The sequence below is a fragment of the Anoplopoma fimbria genome, chromosome 17 (assembly GCF_027596085.1).
Source record: "Anoplopoma fimbria isolate UVic2021 breed Golden Eagle Sablefish chromosome 17, Afim_UVic_2022, whole genome shotgun sequence".
NCBI classification, from domain to species: Eukaryota; Metazoa; Chordata; class Actinopteri; order Perciformes; family Anoplopomatidae; genus Anoplopoma; species Anoplopoma fimbria.
Window position 1 is genome coordinate 18,134,085 of NC_072465.1, and position 15,937 is coordinate 18,150,021.

Consider the following 15,937-nt stretch of genomic DNA (forward strand, 5'->3'; position numbering starts at 1 on the left):
CTTTTAAACGGTTACTGTGAGAATAAACAGATGTGTAATCTTCTCTATACTTTCTTCGCAGCAGTTCGATCCATTCATCAACACCTTGAGGTTGTTTAAAAAAAAAAGAAAAGGATTCATAAAAAGTCCCCAACTCTGCATAGAAATAGGAAATAACAAGCACTAAAAAAGGCTTATAAATCACCAGAAACATGCATTAACAGGAGCATGGCGATCTCAGCCCGCACAACATCTCCAATAACTACACGTATGCACCAACAGAATTTGATAGATGTTATAGTAGAGCTCTGAAGGAACAAAATCTGCAATGTGTGAGCCATGATTCATAATTTTGCATGCAATCTCTAAACATGCACGCATTGGCTGCACTCTCGGTCTGTTCTTTAACAGCCGAGTAGCAAACAACAGCAAAATGCCAATTCCGCTGTCTCTGCCAATTATTCCACTGCTGCATTTCACATATTTGTTTTAATCGACATAAGTTCTTGCATATAAAAACAACTCTTTCTGAAAAAAAAAAAAGCTGAATTTCATGAATGGCATGGAAGTTTTAAGTATTTCCCATCACTGAGTTAGATGTCGGTCAGTGTTAGACCCAGCGATAAAATGCCAATTAACATAAACTGCACATGGAGCCTTTCACAGAGCCAAAGAAAGTACAGCAGCGGGACAATTCACAGGATGTGACAGAGTGACTGACAACTGTTCATTCTCATTTCTAGACAATAGGACAAATGGCTCTACCCTGGCTCTGCTTACCTGGATGGAGTGACATGAAAAACTCAAACCATGTGTCATTTTTAAGCTGCATGGCCCAGATAGCCTGGATGCAGACAGCTTGCTGTTGGCCTGCTATTTAAAGGATGGGTGATTAAGAGGCAAACCAGGTCTGACCTTTGATTGTGGGTGCTGACTAACGCTTTGGGCATTTTGTTAGTCGAAGCAGAAGGTCTGGCAGGGTTGGGATATTCTGGGGGAATTTATAATGTTTTGTTTTAGTCATAAATTCAACCTTTTTAACGCTGGCCTTATGACAAAATAAACTTAGGGAGCAGCTATTAATTCTGCAACCCATTGCATCGTCTTTAGAATAACAACGTGACATCATTGATAAAAACATGCACAAGTTGACAGCGGGACAAAATGAAGAGTTCAGTCATCCATCCTCTAATAGAAGCCGTCAGGGTAAAGCGAGGGCACCGTTTTGTATACAGCTGCACACAAATGCCACAGCTGTTTAGTTTTACAGTCGTGGCATTAACTAATCGGTGCCTGCCCCGTACGATCACACACACACACCGACATCAAAGGGAGAGTGAAGCCCTGAGAAAGGTCTAGGTCTTGCACTTGCACACACACACACAGGTCCAAATATTTAAATGCAACAGTGCCATCTCATTGCATTACACAAGGTTAGGCATGTAAACCACCACCAACACACAGATTCAATTCAGTCACAAAAAAAAAAAAAAAAAATCCACCTGAAACATGCCTTGCACTTGTTGATTGTCCAGCCACGTGACAAACCTGCGCCTCCTCATAAAGATCAGACTAGTGTTTTATTATTATTATTATTTAAATACCAGGATCATTATTTTCTAGTTTACCAGCCGCCTGAGATTGACAGACGAGAAAACACACTGCAACAGCTGTGAGTCAAATACCATCAGAGCATGCAGGAAAGAGACACACACACACACACACACACACACACACACACACACACACACACACACACACACACACACACACACACACACAGTCTCACATACCAAACAGCTAGCTAACGATAGCTGTTGAAGGGCTGGGATCTGTCATTAAAACCACCTTTAATGCGAGGAACACACACACATATATACATACACATATACACACACACACATATATACATATACACATATACACACACACATATATACATATACATACACATACATATACACACACACACACACACACACACACACACACACACACACACACACACACACACACACACACACACACACACACACACACACACACACACACACACACACACACACACACACACACACACACACACGGCCCCGGGGAGACGCTCTGCTAAAGTTAGCAGCATGCTATGAACTGTGCTAGCTAGCTGTCAAAGTTGCCCTGTCAGTTGTCACCGGTTGCACAGCGGAGCTAGCAGGCTAACGCGAGAGCTGTCAACTTGGGGAGAGAGTTGCAGCAACACGGCCCGGGGGGGGAGAGGGGGAGGAGGAGGAGGGGGGTACAGTGAGCACTGACCACAGAGGGTGAAAACACTGACTGGCTCTCCGGGAGAAAAAAGGTGTCCCGTCCCCTCCACCTCCACCCCCACCCGCACCCGCACGCACGCCCCGCAAAGCCGAGCGGAAAGCCCGGTGTGCCAAGGCCTGCTCGCCGGGCTCAACCCCCCCAGAACTTCGCTGCTGGCTCACTTCCCCCGTTAAAGTCGTCCATTTCGTGGGCCTCGGCTCAACTTCCATGCCCGCGTCGCTCACTTACTCTGGGGTTGAGGACGCCGCTGTGACGCCGTCTCTCTTTAATTCCTGACGGTAGTTTTCAGAGTGAAAAGCTTGCCCCCCTCCCAGCTCCGTCCAGCTCCTCGTCTTCAGCTCGCGGGGGCTCCCCGGGAGTGTCCCCGCGCTCTTCACGTTATCGTCCTGTGCAAAAAAAAAAAAAAAAGAAAGCGCCGTAGCCGTCGCTTCGCCGGTGTGCCCGCGGTGCCGCTGCGTCCCTCCTCGGCTTCTCTCCGCCTTCTCCCGTTCGCCTTTCTCTCGGCGGCCGAGCCAACATCCGGGACTCTCCCCCGTTTGGGTTAGGTGCCCGGAACTACTTTCACATACGACGACGCACATGAAGGTTTCTCTCTCTCTCTCTCTCTCTCTCTCTCTCTCTCTCTCTCTCGCTCACCACCCTGCCGCCACAGAAACTAGCGCGCGGTCAAACGCACAAGCCCGCAGTGGAAACGGTGGCGCGTGCTCCCACACATGAGCTTGACTATCAATCAGTCAATTGATCAACAACTCAGCTTTATTTAGGGCGCGTTGTCAGTGACTACGACCCAAAGTTAGATATATAACCAATTAAATGAAGAAGTGAAGTAATGAGACTGGATCACAGAAAAAGAAGAAGATAGTCCACGTGTGCACCACTGCCGCTTTTTTTTTTATAAAAATCGATTACATTGCAATAAATTACAAGTCGATAATAGTAAGAACTTTTGGGTTTTACTGGTGTGTATTCTTTTTTTATTGTGTGCAATTGCATAATAATCATAATAATAATAATACATGATGTTAATCTATTAACAAACTTCTGGGTTCACACTTTCTAATAAGCCTAATTTAAGTCTGCAGTTCTACATGTTTATACGTTGTTAACAAATGGATTTGGGTCCACATTTGCAGCCGGTTTTTCCAGAAGTGGAAGTCGTCCATTATGGGTCTTCCTGATGATTCAAAGAGACAAAAAAAAAAAACCTACAGACGGATTATTTTACATGATGGCAACCTTAAATATGTTGTTATTATAAATGGATGATAACTAACCTAGCTTTAGTTTATGATTTAGGCTATCAAAGTAAAGGCTTTAGTTATAGCCTATACACATTTGTATAGAGATTTATTTTAAAGTGGTGTTGATAAGTGCACAGAAGCTGATAAAAAACATTCTGTGCATGATTAAAATATGGATCTTTTAGGAGTTGACTATGTGATAAAATAAAATAATTGGTAGAAAAACTTGGACAATATAGGCCTTGATAGGTGTGAGCTAGCAATGGTCCTCTCTGAAAACTTGCAGTGTGCACCCAATTTGATTTTACAGTCACTTCTAACTCTATTTGTTACTGCTTTTAATTCCTCTAGAGACAGAATAGGCTAATACAAACAACATTATGGCACCGTTCATTTGCAGACTACGGCTGGAAAAAATAAATACCTAGAAATACCAGTCTTTCTCTAATCAAAATAATTTATTGTTTCAGTTTCAGTGCAGTAGTATATTCCTGAGTACCATACTGGTCTAAATGCTGTTTCATAGTCGTGAAATACTGAATTCATTCATTCATCTTTTTTCTTATGAGTTTAAAAAACATGTTTGTATTTTCCTTAATAATCCCAGCATGTATATCTCTCTATTGTACAATGTAAACTGCAATTGAGGTTAAATGTACAGGAAAAAAAATAAAAATAAACAAGGACATGACCTCAATGTCCCCAATGGGACCTGCAGCCCTGGTCCTCAGCACTCTCGTGAGCTCAGGTTGACCTTGTCTCAAATTACTTTCCATACTTCATAAATTATAGTTTTTATGTGGTATATTTGAGTTATAGCATCATGTTTCATACATACTAATTGTTTTGTGTATTCTTATGACAAAGTGTTGAAGGACAGCGTTAATGATGAAATGTTGTAATGTCTGTTCAGCAGGTCAACAGCGCCTCTTGTGGGTTGATCCGTGGCACTGCCGTTAATAAATCCTTTGCCTAGTTAATAATTAATATCATTTTTAAAACAAAACATTTCCCTGCCTTTCTGTTCAAGATGCGGCTTAAGATTGAAACACAGAATTTGAGTTTTTGTACAGACATCATAACGCTGCTTCTCTGAGACGCTACAGGTAAAACCGTACAGTCAGTCGGAAAGTATTTCCATCCACAGAGTTTCCAATAAACCTCTTTGCATTTTTTTCATACCAGTCGTTAATTCCCCTTCAAAATGATTTAACATTCAGCAAAGCAACATTTTTCCTCCCCATTGAATTCTATGAACATCTAGTCAATCATGGCGGTCTCTGCAGGGGCAAATGTTGCATTTTCTTAGGTCACATCAAGATATATCCAACTGAAGAATATATAATAAATTAAAACGTGACAAAAAGGCCTAGAGCAAGATGTCAAATGTGTAGTGGATGTTTAAAAACCTGGTGGATATCCAAGCTTTCATGTATTATATATTAAAACTATTTAAAAAAAGAAAAAGAAACATAATCTCAATCTTTTTACTCTGTATAAAGTTTCGGGGAGATAGAAAACACACTTAGAGAATAAACAGCAGCGAGTCCTACTTGGTATTTCAAAGTCATTTTTGTACCTGTAATTTTCAATTATAAATCTCAGTACATCCTCCTTTCATAAGAAGTATGATTGCAAAACTCACCAGCAATTCGATGTAGCCCATAATCAATAGTGCATGGTACACCCAGAGTCAACCAGCATTTCTGAAGAAGTGAGAACTTTAAAAACTATTCATAATTTTTTTTTTTTTTAAAAAGCTTCAAAGGTGACTCAAGGGAATATGAGCACCTAATACTGATGAACATTAAACAATTCAATATGCGTTTCTTTGCCATGTCACCTGCCGAGGCAGTGGGGACAGTCCAGTTCAAAAGATCCCCTTTTAGAGGAACTTCCCCTCTGCCCTCTGGGTGTCTGTGTGCGCCACTGGTGATGCTAATGCTCACAGTCTCACACCTTATATGAAAGTGAAAAACAATAATTGACGCGCGACATTTTTTTTTTTTACCTGACTCATAATTACCATGTGGTGGGTAGCGGTATACGTGCAGTACCGCCCACGGCCAGCGGGGGCGCTGTGGGGTTTCTTCTGTATTTATAAATACCAAAGAATTCAGCTCAGTGGATTCAGGAAGTGCAGAAGTTGTTGTGAAGAAGGGGATTGAGAAACAGCATCGGAATATAAAGTAGGACATTTCGCAGTTTTATATTGAACTATTGTGATGAAACAAGCGTTGTTTTTATTGCATTCAGGCTTTTGTCACGGTGGTAAATGATTGTATTGATAGCAGGTAATGTTAACGTAACGTGGTGTTGTGGACAGCTATGCCAACATGAACATGAACCACACTCACATCTGTAATGAGCAAGTGTTACAGTGTAGATAACACTAATAGCATTTCACTTTGAAACTTGATCACGAGTCAGAATGGGAAATCAAGATATCGACATTAACTAATAATAAAAAAAAAAAAATCAAGATATCAGTAACTTTGATTGCACTAGTCAAAACTAAATATAAAATCTCTTTAAATCCTTCAGAAGTATAAGTGGTTGTTAAAGCATTGAATAGCTGGACGGGATATGTATTGCAAATAACTGTAATTTAATTATTCCTATCCAAAAAAATAAAGTGCGTCACGTTTACCATGCATGTGTATTGGGCTTTCAATTAAATTGATAGTGCAGATATCCACAATTGCATTTTCTTTTTTTAATCTAGAAAAAAGCATTCTGGATATCTGCAATGGAAGCAAAAATTACAGTTTACAACAGGTTAAACAATGATATCCAAAAGTCCTCTATTAAACTTGAACACAGACATTCACTACTTTGCTTAACTGACTGTGAGTTCTAATAACAATACTAACAATATTCAGTATACCAGAAAAACATGTAGACTGTGTTCATGTTCATTATTTTTTTTTCTTGTGAGGTAAAACACTTTTTTGTATTCCCCTTTATAATCCCAGCATGTATATCTCACATGACCTCAATGTCCCCAATGGGACCTGCAGCCCTGGTCCTCAGCACTCCAGTGAGCTCAGGTTGACCTTGTCTCAAATTACTTTCCATACTTCATAAATTATAGTTTTTATGTGGTATATTTGAGTTATAGCATCATGTTTCATACATACTAATTGTTTTGTGTATTCTTATGACAAAGTGTTGAAACATGTAACTGTTGAGGCCTTAAAATATTACTTTATGGTTTTACTAACTAGGTCCTTTAAGTCTCAGGGCTAAAGCCTCCAGCTGTGGGCATCAGAAAAATGTCATCAGTGGAAAACAATCGACCTGAAAAGAAAGTCCCATATAAACCTACACAGATCTTTGTTGTGTTTTTGCCATTTTATAAGTTGATTGTAAAGTAAATATTGTATCTATATTTTGCTATAGGCCTATTTGACTTACCTGGAGTCATGTGTGTCTTAAACTAACACACATGACTCCACGTATTGGTTTTTCAAAACCTGAACAAACTCTTATATTGTCTATTTAACTGGTGGTGTCTCAGTAAAAGGACCATTTTGTTTTTATAAACGTAAACATACATATCAACGAAATGTTTGGAAACGAATCAGCTTAATCAAACTTGTATCAAGGACAGCATTAATGATGAAATGTTGTAATGTCTGTTCAGCAGGTCAACAGCGCCTCTTGTGGGTTGATCCGTGGCTCTGCTGTTAATAAATCCTTTGCCTAGTTAATAATTAATATCATTTTTCAAACAAACATTTCCCTGCCTTTCTGTTCAAGATGCAGCTTAAGATTGAAACACAGAATTTGAGTTTTTGTACAGACATCATAACGCTGCTTCTCTGAGACGCTACAGGTAAAACCGTACAGTCAGTCGGAAAGTATTTCCATCCACAGAGTTTCCAATAAACCTCTTTGCATTTTGCATAGTTTTTCTTTTTGCTCTTAGAACAAACAGCAGCTGCTTTTACAAAGTGTGTATTGTTGCATGTAGTATACATTCAGTTGGAATTGACATATTATGTCTTGAGACACACTACCTGTACGTTCCAATACTCATACTACCATACCAGAAAAAGATTAAGCATGCCCCAATACATAGCATATCAAATGCAGTATACAAAATACTAATAATAGTTTGCGTCTGTTTGATTCTCACAGTATGCAAGCCAGCATGCCTTTCTGTCTATTCTAACAGACAATCCCCTTCGCAGCAGATATATGAGCGACAGGGTCAAAGTGCAAGGTGCAATGTTATGATGGAGTATTAGGTCCCAACTGAAGGTACACCGCATTTCAACAGTACGTACTTTGTCTGGGCAGCTGCAGTAAAAGTGCTAAAAGTCAAAAGAAAAAGAATACAATTTGGAAAGCAGTGTTAATCTTCCCTCTCTCTCTCTCTCATTAGGTGATGGCTAAACCCAGAATGTCTTCCATTGACGGGAAGTTGGCTGAAGAATTTGCCGTTCCCTCCCATGTCGATGAGGTCAAAGAGAAGATGGCCGCTTTCGCCAGGCATCATGCGGCAGCAGGTCGCAGGGTGGTTCTCATCACATCAGGTGGAACCAAAGTGCCCCTCGAGTCCCGCACCGTCCGTTTCCTCGATAACTTCAGCAGCGGCAGACGAGGAGCCTCCTCAGCAGAGTATTTCATAGACTCGGGCTACGCCGTCATCTTCCTACACAGGCATCGCTCCCTTTACCCCTACACACGGATGTTCTCAAACGTAAACATGCTGGACGCCCTGAACTTCAGCGGTGGAGAAGGAGCCTCCAGTAACTCTGGTGAAGTGGTGGTTAACCAGCAGGTGTTTCCCAACATTGCCAAAGCTCTGAAGCAATACCAGGAAGTGAAAGAAGGCAACCTCCTTCTGCCCATTGAGTTCAGCACTTTGTCAGAGTATCTGCATCTACTGAAAGCAGCAGCACAGGCACTCAGCACAATAGGTACAGATTAAGAACTATTTACAGGTTGAGGTTGTGGCTCTTATCCAGCATATTGTTCATAACTCAATATTCTGCACTCAGGATCCAAGGCCATGTTTTACTTGGCTGCAGCGGTGTCTGATTTCTATATCCCAGCGTCAGAGATGCCTGAACACAAAATCCAGTCTTCCAATGGACCTCTTCAAGTGAGTGAAAAAAAATAAATAATAATAAATCTAGCGAATATACATGCAAAATGTCTTATTTCTTTAGCCTTGCAAGCATCACAGCTCAGGAGATGGCAATGTCTGTGAGGGCATTTAGCCACAAATAGCTGCTAGCATAGCTGTAGACTCTTAACCTTGTAATTAATTAGAATGTACTTTTCTTTTTCTTTCTTTCTTTCTTTCTTTCTTTCTTTCTTTCTTTCTTTCTTTCTTTCTTTCTCCCCTTCAGCTCAGCTTGAACATGGTCCCTAAGATACTGTCCCCGCTGGTGAAGGACTGGGCACCTCAAGCTTTTGTCATATCCTTTAAGCTGGAGACAGATGCAACCATCCTGCTGGATAAAGCTCGACGGGCTCTGGACACCTACAGGCACCAGGCGGTGGTGGCCAACGCGCTGGACTCTAGACGGGGCTACGTGGTGGTGGTGACCCCCGAAACTCAGGCTGAGCTGATCATCACAGACGAGGACGTGAAGAATGAAGTGGAGATCGAGGAGAGGATAGTGAGCAACCTGACGTCGGCACACAACAAGTTCATAACTCAACAGGGAGGTTGACAGAGATCGTCCACGCTGCATGTTTGAGTCAATGGCGCGGCTGTACCTCGTTGTCTGTGCTCTTCCCACATCCTGAGTTTGGCTTCGAGTCCTAATTGCCTGTTCTGCTGTCTTACTGTATATGCTGTAAGGTTGCATAACTTTAGTAAAAATGATAACTTTAAACAAATTACTGCTTCCCTTGTCCTTTTAATAATGGTGTCTCTGAACAGGTACAATATACAAGTTTGAAAGTTTATTAAATGTTTATTTACGTTGTGCATTGATCTAGAATAGAAAACTAAGTTGATGACTTTTCAACAACAAATTACTGAGCGCTGAATAATTCAGTGACATGCTTTACTACACACCTATAAGAAAGATTACGAGTACAGTCCATTGGTAGTTTTTCAATCCCGTGATTCCACTCGGCAGCATATTTTCTATTCTTGCATGGTTACTTAAGTTTGACGCTCTTCTTGACACCAGCACGAATACCAGACATCTCTCCACTGTATCTCGTCTCCTCCCGACGAACATCTCGCACCTGGTGAATATGAACAGAACGTGTTTGACACATATACTCTAGATTCAAACTGATGAGCCTACAGACAGAGACAGATCCCAGAGGCTTCATGATGCACCTCAACGGTTTTATAAAAATGGTCTCATCGATGTGAGGAATACTAACCTGGCCCTTTCGGCGGATTTTGGCTCGTCTGAACTTCTCTCTGTGCTTGACTCTGGGATTACTGTCAATTTTCTTCCTCTTAGGTGTGAGCCCCTTGTTCTTGGCCATCTGTGGAATAAGTAGAGGCACATTATTAGAAAAAACTATACAGCAATGACAGTTAAAAATGTAAATGCATCAAATGAATACAGTGTGAGGGGCACCATATATTTAATCATATTGAGAAGAAAAAAACATTTGTAAGCTTGCTCTGATGTACCTGTAGCTTCCCAGAATGTGCACTCATTAACCAAAAAACAATCAAATATACATTTTACCCTCTTTGAGAATACAAAAGACCTAAGCTGCTGTAAGACTAAATTACAAATTAAATCCTGTTAATATACATAAACCTGTATAATATAATACATTCAGGTTTGTTAGTCCAGCATAAAAGTAAATCTTGCACTTTTGTCCAAATAATCACTGGGATGATACATTCAGTTGTTGCCAATTTGTTATCAATCACCTCATCAGATGCTGTTCGGTTAACATTTGAGTATTTTGTTTATCTCGTTCAGAGCATCTGACTGTAAATACTACTCTTTCATTGTGTAAGTGGTTGTAACTCTGTACCTGGTAAGTGATTCCTCTCTTAGCATCTGGATCCTCCTCCTGATCTTCTCTCTCCTCCGTCCTGCAACACAATGAAGAATTATCAGATCCCCAGTTGACTTTGTCCCCAACTGCTATTTTTAAAACCCAAATCATACTTACTCTTCAACTTCAACTTCTGGGTCATTGCCCTTTCTCTTCAATTTCGACCGCTCCTCCACGTCTCTGTAGAAACGCAGAGCCGCCTCCTCGTCCAGGTCAGAGTCAGAGTCCTCCTCATCCTCCGGCATAGCTTCTCCCGAGTCCTGCAAATGACGTGAACTTATTACTATTTAAGTTCCACATTAAAAACACCTGCAAAAGATTCAAAGCGAGAAAAATCACGACACGCACCTTTTCCTTCTTGCTGGCGACTCTGGTCTTCTTTCCCTCCGCTGGTCTGCCGCTGGTCTTTTCTTTCTCCTCACCAGCTAGCAGCTTGCGAAACTGAGGTGCAAGCCGGGCATCTACCGAACCGAGCTCATTGATGAGCTGCAGACAGGTGTGGAAGAGTCAGTAAGACAGAGAGTTGTAACTAATGTGGTCATGTGCTTAGGATAGATTATTTCATGATCATCTGAATCCCATGACACTGGCCGTGTGATGTCAAACAGTTGTATCAAAAAAACGTGCCAGAACAAAAGGATGCCGTCTAAAATAAAAACGTAATTGTGCAGTTTTCTTGACAAACAGGCTGCAAATACATCCACTGATACTGTATGTTAATGTCAACGTGTCGGCTTACATTTCTGTAGGTGAGCAGTCTTTCAATCACTGGATGGTTATGAGCAGGGATTCGCTTCGCCTTCAGCACCAAGTAGAAGCTGATGTTTGTGCAGTAACTGCAGAAGGAAGGAATCATGAGCCGTTCAATGAGGGACTATGATGTGAATCTGCAACATGTCATTACAATCACATTACAACTTACTTCAGATACAGTTGCTGTTTAGTCTTCAGGTAGTCAGCACCCTTTGGAAAACAGTAAAAAAAAGAAAAAATATTGAGATTCACATACTGGATTGCCATAGCAACAGGACATTATTCATACGTTTCTTGTTACTCCCCAACACAAATACACACTACAAACTTTCAACACGGCAGCTCAACTTTCTCTCTTATTCATAAATGTCACAATAGCCATTTCATTAAAAAAAAGAATGAAACAATGTAACTGTTGTTGTGATTACAGTCATACTCATACAGCTCCATGTTAAGCACGTTATGGAAAACAATCATTTTAACTTTTATCATAAACAGGCTATATAGATGGTATGTCATACAATTCTGCAGAGTAGCTGATGCTCTAAGACTGTGGGTTCAATACGATGAGCGACTTCGTTCACATTATAATTTGATACATTGTTATTACAAAATGATTATCATAGCCTTTAAAATTCAGTCTAGTGACAAATTTCAGAGCTGCAAATTTAACTAAGTTGCGCTCACCTTTCCTGGTGGGATCTTTCCATTCTTGACCATCTGCATGAGAGGCTGCAGCTCATCCTTCAGTTCACTAAGCTGCACGTATCAAGTACATACAAAAACAATTCACATCATTTACATGTTGGTCTGTGGCAACTGCATAAATATCTATTGGAAATGTAAATCTAAGGGTGAATTACGGAGGTGTTTTGGTTCCATCCTTGTGTTTTACCTTTGCCTTGAAGTCCTGAATAAGTTCAAGCAGCTCTGGTGACTCTTTCTTTAAAAGTTTCATTTTTTCCTTCTTGGACATCTGCTTCAGGTCTTTCACAATCCTCTCTTCCTTTTCCACAGTCTTGTTTTCATCCTTCTCCTCCACAGCAAATTCCTTCATTTAGACACGCATAACAATTGCAATAAACAAATTAAAATGATGGCCTCATACTCGTTTGCCTCCGCCAACCAGTCATGTTCCAGTTTAAGCCCATGTCTGTCCAAAATGTCATCATCTTATCCTATGAGACATCTGTGTGAAATTGTCATAATTAGAATATGAATGATTGAGTTATGGCCAAAAATGTGTTTTGTGTGGTCACGGTTCATCCTTAGACGAACCTGAAAAAAAAATGCCTCCGGCCGCAGCTATCATCCGTGCGGAGGAATAAAAACACATTCCATCATGACATGTTTAAACTGCAGGTGTACAGGAGAGATTAACAAAGACAAAATACCTGAAAAAAGTTTAAGTCATAATCCTCCTCGCTCAGATTTGCAGCTAAACGTTTTTGGATATTTTTAGCCTCTTCTTCTTCCTCTTGTTCCTCAACTTCCAACTCGTCCTGAGATTTTCCCTCTAGAATAACACAATTTAGCATAAGCAAAAGTTAGAAAACACACAACAAAAATATAATGAATTCTTCCAAAAATATTGCTGGGGACAAAAGACGCTTACTGGTGGTGACGTAGTCGGAGTCGTAGAACATCTTCTTCTTGGTGCCCCAGGCCATTTCATTAGGAAGATCTGAGGAAGGCAACACAGTTACGGTTAAATAAGATAGAATGACATTAAAACAAATCCTGGACGTAAACTTGTGTTTTTTATGTTTACCTTCTTCTTTTTTGCCCTCTAGATCACTCTCCATGTCTGTCCCCTCATCCTCTTCTTCTTCTTCCTCCTCATCTTCGTCATCATCCTCTGAATCGTCCAGGGCCATCACTTCCTCCTGTGAAATTCAGCTGAGCTTTAATTTTCTTTTTTGAACTACATTCATTTTTCAGAAGGTAAATCCAAAACTAACACACAAGTCATCACCTCATCATCCAGTTCCTCCTGGTCGCTCTCCATTTGAACACCGCTGGCGAGAAGTTTCTGTGGAAAAGAGACCACAGCAAAAAAAACAAGTTTAGAGAAAATAAAAACAGCAGCCCCATAAACATCCAACAGATCTATTGAAGTAAACTTACTGCAATCTTATCATCGTGAAACTCGTCAATTTTGTCCTTTGTGTACTGTGACGATTTCTGAAAAGCAGAGAGAAGACTTGTTCATATCTGACAGTTGAAAGTAACAACAACACCAAAGCAGGGTTCACTTAGGGACAGTTTGTTGATGATTGAGAGCGGCTTGTTTGATATATTAAGAGTACATTTGATCAGATTTTGGTCACTTTGAGAATGTAGAAGTATAAGAGAAAAGTTTTCATATTTCGTATTATTATTCCACAGTTTTAACTGTTTGGCCTTCATTTCCACATTACTACTGACTGCTTTCTTAGACATACCAGCCACCTCTAGTTTAGATTGAATACTGTATACCAGAGCCAACAGTCAAAACATTATTGATATTAAAGTATTGATGGAAGAAAATCAGTGTGTAAAAGAAGCACCACATCACTGACAGTTATGAAAAACAAAGCAGGTGCCCCTGATGTACAGGTGGGTTAATACTGTCTAAAGGTAACGAGGTTACTTATAAAATATATACAGCAATATTTGATTTGCCAATATTGCTTAGCTCCAAATTGAGTTCCATTTTTGTGCCCTGTATCCACCGATATTAAAGGGGCCATGTCATAAAAAGGTCTTTTTTTCAGTGCTTGTGCACATACATTTGGGTATCTGGAGTGCCCACCAACCCACAACCTGTGAAATCAGATGTGTGTCCGCTTCCTCTGTCACATGCAGGCTCTTTAGAATATACTGGCCTCCATCTGAATATTGTATAGCTTGGCTTGAGAACCACCTTTTCAGAGTTGCACCACATTTTAGCCAGTTACAGCCCACTAGGCATTTTCAGGAAAGGGGGCTTTAAGAGACAGACACTAAAACTGATTATTTTTTTTACTTTAAGCATGTAAACAGGTTCCAGTAGAAACCCAAATTAGTATGAACGTAAAAATTGCCATGATTTGACACTTTTGATAAATTATTCCGAAGCTTGTTGTGAAGTTTTCTTTAGGTATTAATTGGTTATATAGTTGGACATATACAGTATAATACAAACTTGTTTCTTTTGCTCGGAGTATGTTGAACCTCACATATATGATGTTTTCGCTGGGCCCATCCTCCTGGTGTGTGTTAATGTAGTAACGAAACAAAGCTTTTGACTCAGTGACATATTTTAAACTGGTTTATGTTTTTGCAACTCTGTCCAACTGGAATCAGATTGTACATAAATAACACACACACACACACACACACACACACACACACACACACACACACACACACACACACACACACAGTAATGGATCTTTCCATCTGCTGCTGGCTCCTCTTACCTTGTCAGGGACAGGCATGTTCTTGTAGGCTTCAGGGTCGTCTTCATCATGGCGATCGGTCTTTTTTGGCTTTGGTATCTTTATAGTCCTAAGTGATAATATAAAGGAGACATAGGTTTACTTCAAACTTCTGCTCTGCAACATTCAGACAATGTGTAATAACTAGAACATCTGTTAAGTTCCTGTAGGACCTGGTGAGAAATGTGAATGAAGTAAAAAGGAACCATAACACATCTGTTGTTAATGAGCACAAGACATCGGAATAAACAGGGTAAGGACACTAAGTTTATCGTTTTTATCGTTTCTTTAAACATACAAACAATAATCCGATTTTAGCCAAACTCACCTTTTTGTTCGGACCATGATGGAAATGAAATAAACGTGTTTGCTTCACGTTGACCAACAAAGACGTGGCAATGATTACAAACTACACGGCTCAACGTCAGTGTTGATATCTGGAGATAATGGAAAATAACAAGTGTAAATATCCAGAAGAGTTTAGCTAGATCTTAATATATCCACTCTGGTTTTGGGAACCATGTGCTTCCGTGATTTCTTCTTCTTCTGTTCTTTAGATGTCGGTCTACTCAGCGATGTGAAAGACTCACAGCGCCCCCTGCTGTACCGGAGGGTGGACTTCACTATTTATTTGTAGTGCGTTATTTCTGCGAACAATCCAAACAATGGCAACCAAATATAAATATAAATTAATGTGCAGAAAGAGGAAACTATCCAATATATTTTTTTATTAAATAAAATGACACAACTTAATTAATAATCAACCTAGTAGGGAAAGGGTTTAATTAATTAGGAACCCTGTATCTGATTGAAAATCGAGCTTTGCTTGTGAGAAATGTGTTTGGAAATATGAAGATTGTTCCTTTTCTTTGGTATATTCTAAACTATTATATTATCCTACTTTACTCCCATTGTTTGTTCCTTAACTCTAGCAAACCTTTAACGCTGAGGTACCTTCTTATTTAAAAAAAATACTGAGGTCATAGGTCAAAGCAGCCATTCAACTTTAAAATTATATTAATTTTTACGCAATTTGACTTATTCAGTTGCTGCATTATATTTTTTTCTCTTCCTTCATTTCAAAACTGTTGTCTCTACATTATGGTTTAAAATAGTTTTCTCCACTGTGCCACAAATAAGCTAACTTCTAGGAATAGTTGAAATTAGATATATTATTCTTGGCCTATAAAGAATGTCTTT

The 15,937-nt window shown here is 40.0% G+C and overlaps 3 protein-coding genes across 5 annotated transcripts in view; 1 reads left to right on the plus strand and 2 right to left on the minus strand.

The window, feature by feature from the left end:
• foxj3 (forkhead box J3) overlaps window positions 1–2,594 on the minus strand; it is a 67,152-nt gene extending 64,558 nt beyond the window's left edge. For both annotated transcript variants that reach the window (XM_054617238.1, XM_054617237.1), the window contains exon 1: window positions 2,512–2,594. The gene's annotated coding sequence lies outside the window, so the exon portion shown is untranslated. The remainder of the gene's footprint in view (window positions 1–2,511) is intronic.
• A 3,040-nt stretch (window positions 2,595–5,634) lies between these two features.
• Window positions 5,635–9,371, plus strand: ppcs (phosphopantothenoylcysteine synthetase). Its single transcript, XM_054616859.1, has 4 exons — window positions 5,635–5,713; window positions 7,915–8,452; window positions 8,534–8,637; window positions 8,888–9,371. The coding sequence occupies exons 2-4, from the start codon at window positions 7,918–7,920 to the stop codon at window positions 9,212–9,214; spliced, it is 966 nt and encodes a 321-aa protein (XP_054472834.1). The 5' UTR covers window positions 5,635–5,713; window positions 7,915–7,917; the 3' UTR covers window positions 9,215–9,371.
• Window positions 9,372–9,397: 26 nt separating this feature from the next.
• On the minus strand, window positions 9,398–15,278 carry utp3 (UTP3 small subunit processome component). 2 transcript variants are annotated; one of them, XM_054616858.1, is made up of 16 exons: window positions 15,066–15,278; window positions 14,720–14,807; window positions 13,404–13,460; window positions 13,252–13,308; window positions 13,048–13,162; window positions 12,892–12,960; window positions 12,671–12,792; window positions 12,172–12,327; window positions 11,964–12,035; window positions 11,446–11,486; window positions 11,263–11,359; window positions 10,872–11,009; window positions 10,641–10,783; window positions 10,500–10,560; window positions 9,885–9,992; window positions 9,402–9,740 (listed from the first exon to the last, which is right to left on the minus strand). In XM_054616858.1, exons 1-16 carry the CDS (start codon window positions 15,080–15,082, stop codon window positions 9,651–9,653), a joined length of 1,431 nt encoding a protein of 476 aa, XP_054472833.1. In that variant the 5' UTR covers window positions 15,083–15,278; the 3' UTR covers window positions 9,402–9,650. The 2 variants fall into 2 exon arrangements, with proteins under 2 accessions (XP_054472832.1, XP_054472833.1); XM_054616857.1 differs by having other exon boundaries at window positions 9,398–9,740; window positions 12,892–13,162.
• Between the last annotated feature and the right edge of the window lie 659 nt (window positions 15,279–15,937).

Coding starts and splice junctions, on each gene's coding strand:
- utp3 (XM_054616857.1), bottom strand. Junction 13,163..13,251: donor AGGAGGAACTGGATGATGAG/GTGATGACTTGT, acceptor TGAATTTCACAG/GAGGAAGTGATGGCCCTGGA. Junction 11,487..11,963: donor GAAAGATCCCACCAGGAAAG/GTGAGCGCAACT, acceptor TGTTTTCCAAAG/GGTGCTGACTACCTGAAGAC.
- ppcs (XM_054616859.1), top strand. CDS start 7,918: ATGGCTAAACCCAGAATGTCTTCCATTGACGGGAAGTTGGCTGAAGAA. Junction 8,453..8,533: donor ACAGGCACTCAGCACAATAG/GTACAGATTAAG, acceptor TTCTGCACTCAG/GATCCAAGGCCATGTTTTAC. Junction 8,638..8,887: donor CTTCCAATGGACCTCTTCAA/GTGAGTGAAAAA, acceptor TCTCCCCTTCAG/CTCAGCTTGAACATGGTCCC.